Source organism: Schizosaccharomyces cryophilus, assembly GCF_000004155.1.
Source record: "Schizosaccharomyces cryophilus OY26 unplaced genomic scaffold supercont4.2, whole genome shotgun sequence".
Classification (NCBI taxonomy): Eukaryota; Fungi; Ascomycota; class Schizosaccharomycetes; order Schizosaccharomycetales; family Schizosaccharomycetaceae; genus Schizosaccharomyces; species Schizosaccharomyces cryophilus.
Window position 1 is genome coordinate 146,880 of NW_013185625.1, and position 627 is coordinate 147,506.

The 627-nt window shown below is 38.9% G+C and overlaps 1 protein-coding gene across 1 annotated transcript in view; it reads right to left on the minus strand.

Moving 5' to 3' along the window:
• The window catches only part of SPOG_05739 (uncharacterized protein), a gene marked incomplete at both ends in the record, with an annotated part of 1,083 nt that extends 598 nt beyond the window's left edge, over positions 1 to 485 (minus strand). Inside the window, one exon of the mRNA XM_013167501.1 lies at positions 58 to 485. Coding sequence (XP_013022955.1) covers positions 58 to 485 — 428 coding nt within the window. The remainder of the gene's footprint in view (positions 1 to 57) is intronic.
• Between the last annotated feature and the right edge of the window lie 142 nt (positions 486 to 627).

Here is a 627-nt window from a genome sequence, read left to right on the forward strand (position 1 = left end):
GTAGCTTTCATCACCACGAATAGCTGCTTGGTACGAAAACCCATATTTTCCAGATACTGGAATCCCTGAAAGTAGTAATGATTCAACTCTCTCACAACTATATCCCAGTCAGTCAAGTCACCTGTACCGGAACTCATTATATTGCGATTGTAATTGAATTCCTTGGCTAATGTCGTCCACTTCAGTTGCTGGATCAAAAGATCTGGAGCATGTGTATTCTCCGTGTGTCCTATAGAAGAATCAATTTTCGTCATTGAGAGTTTTTCTCCATCTCTTTCAGCGATGGGAATATAGTCCACTTTAAGATAGTGATCACCGATGCTTTCTTTCTTCAACTGTTGAAGCGGAACACGACGTATGCATTCTTCAAGGTACCTAGTTCCATGATTATGTCGTATATGATGACGAAAACTATCAAAGTTTCCATGGACATAGCCACTTGCATTACGAGCACACAAAACACACTCGTATCCATTCGTATCCATTCAATAATACAGGCAACCCTTGAATGTAAGTATATGTTTCCGTATTTGAAGGATATTTAGCTGATGCTTCCGATATAGTGAACAGGTGTAAGTCATTCAGCTCTTGAGCCAAGTTACTATTAAAATCTATATCGTGAATTAA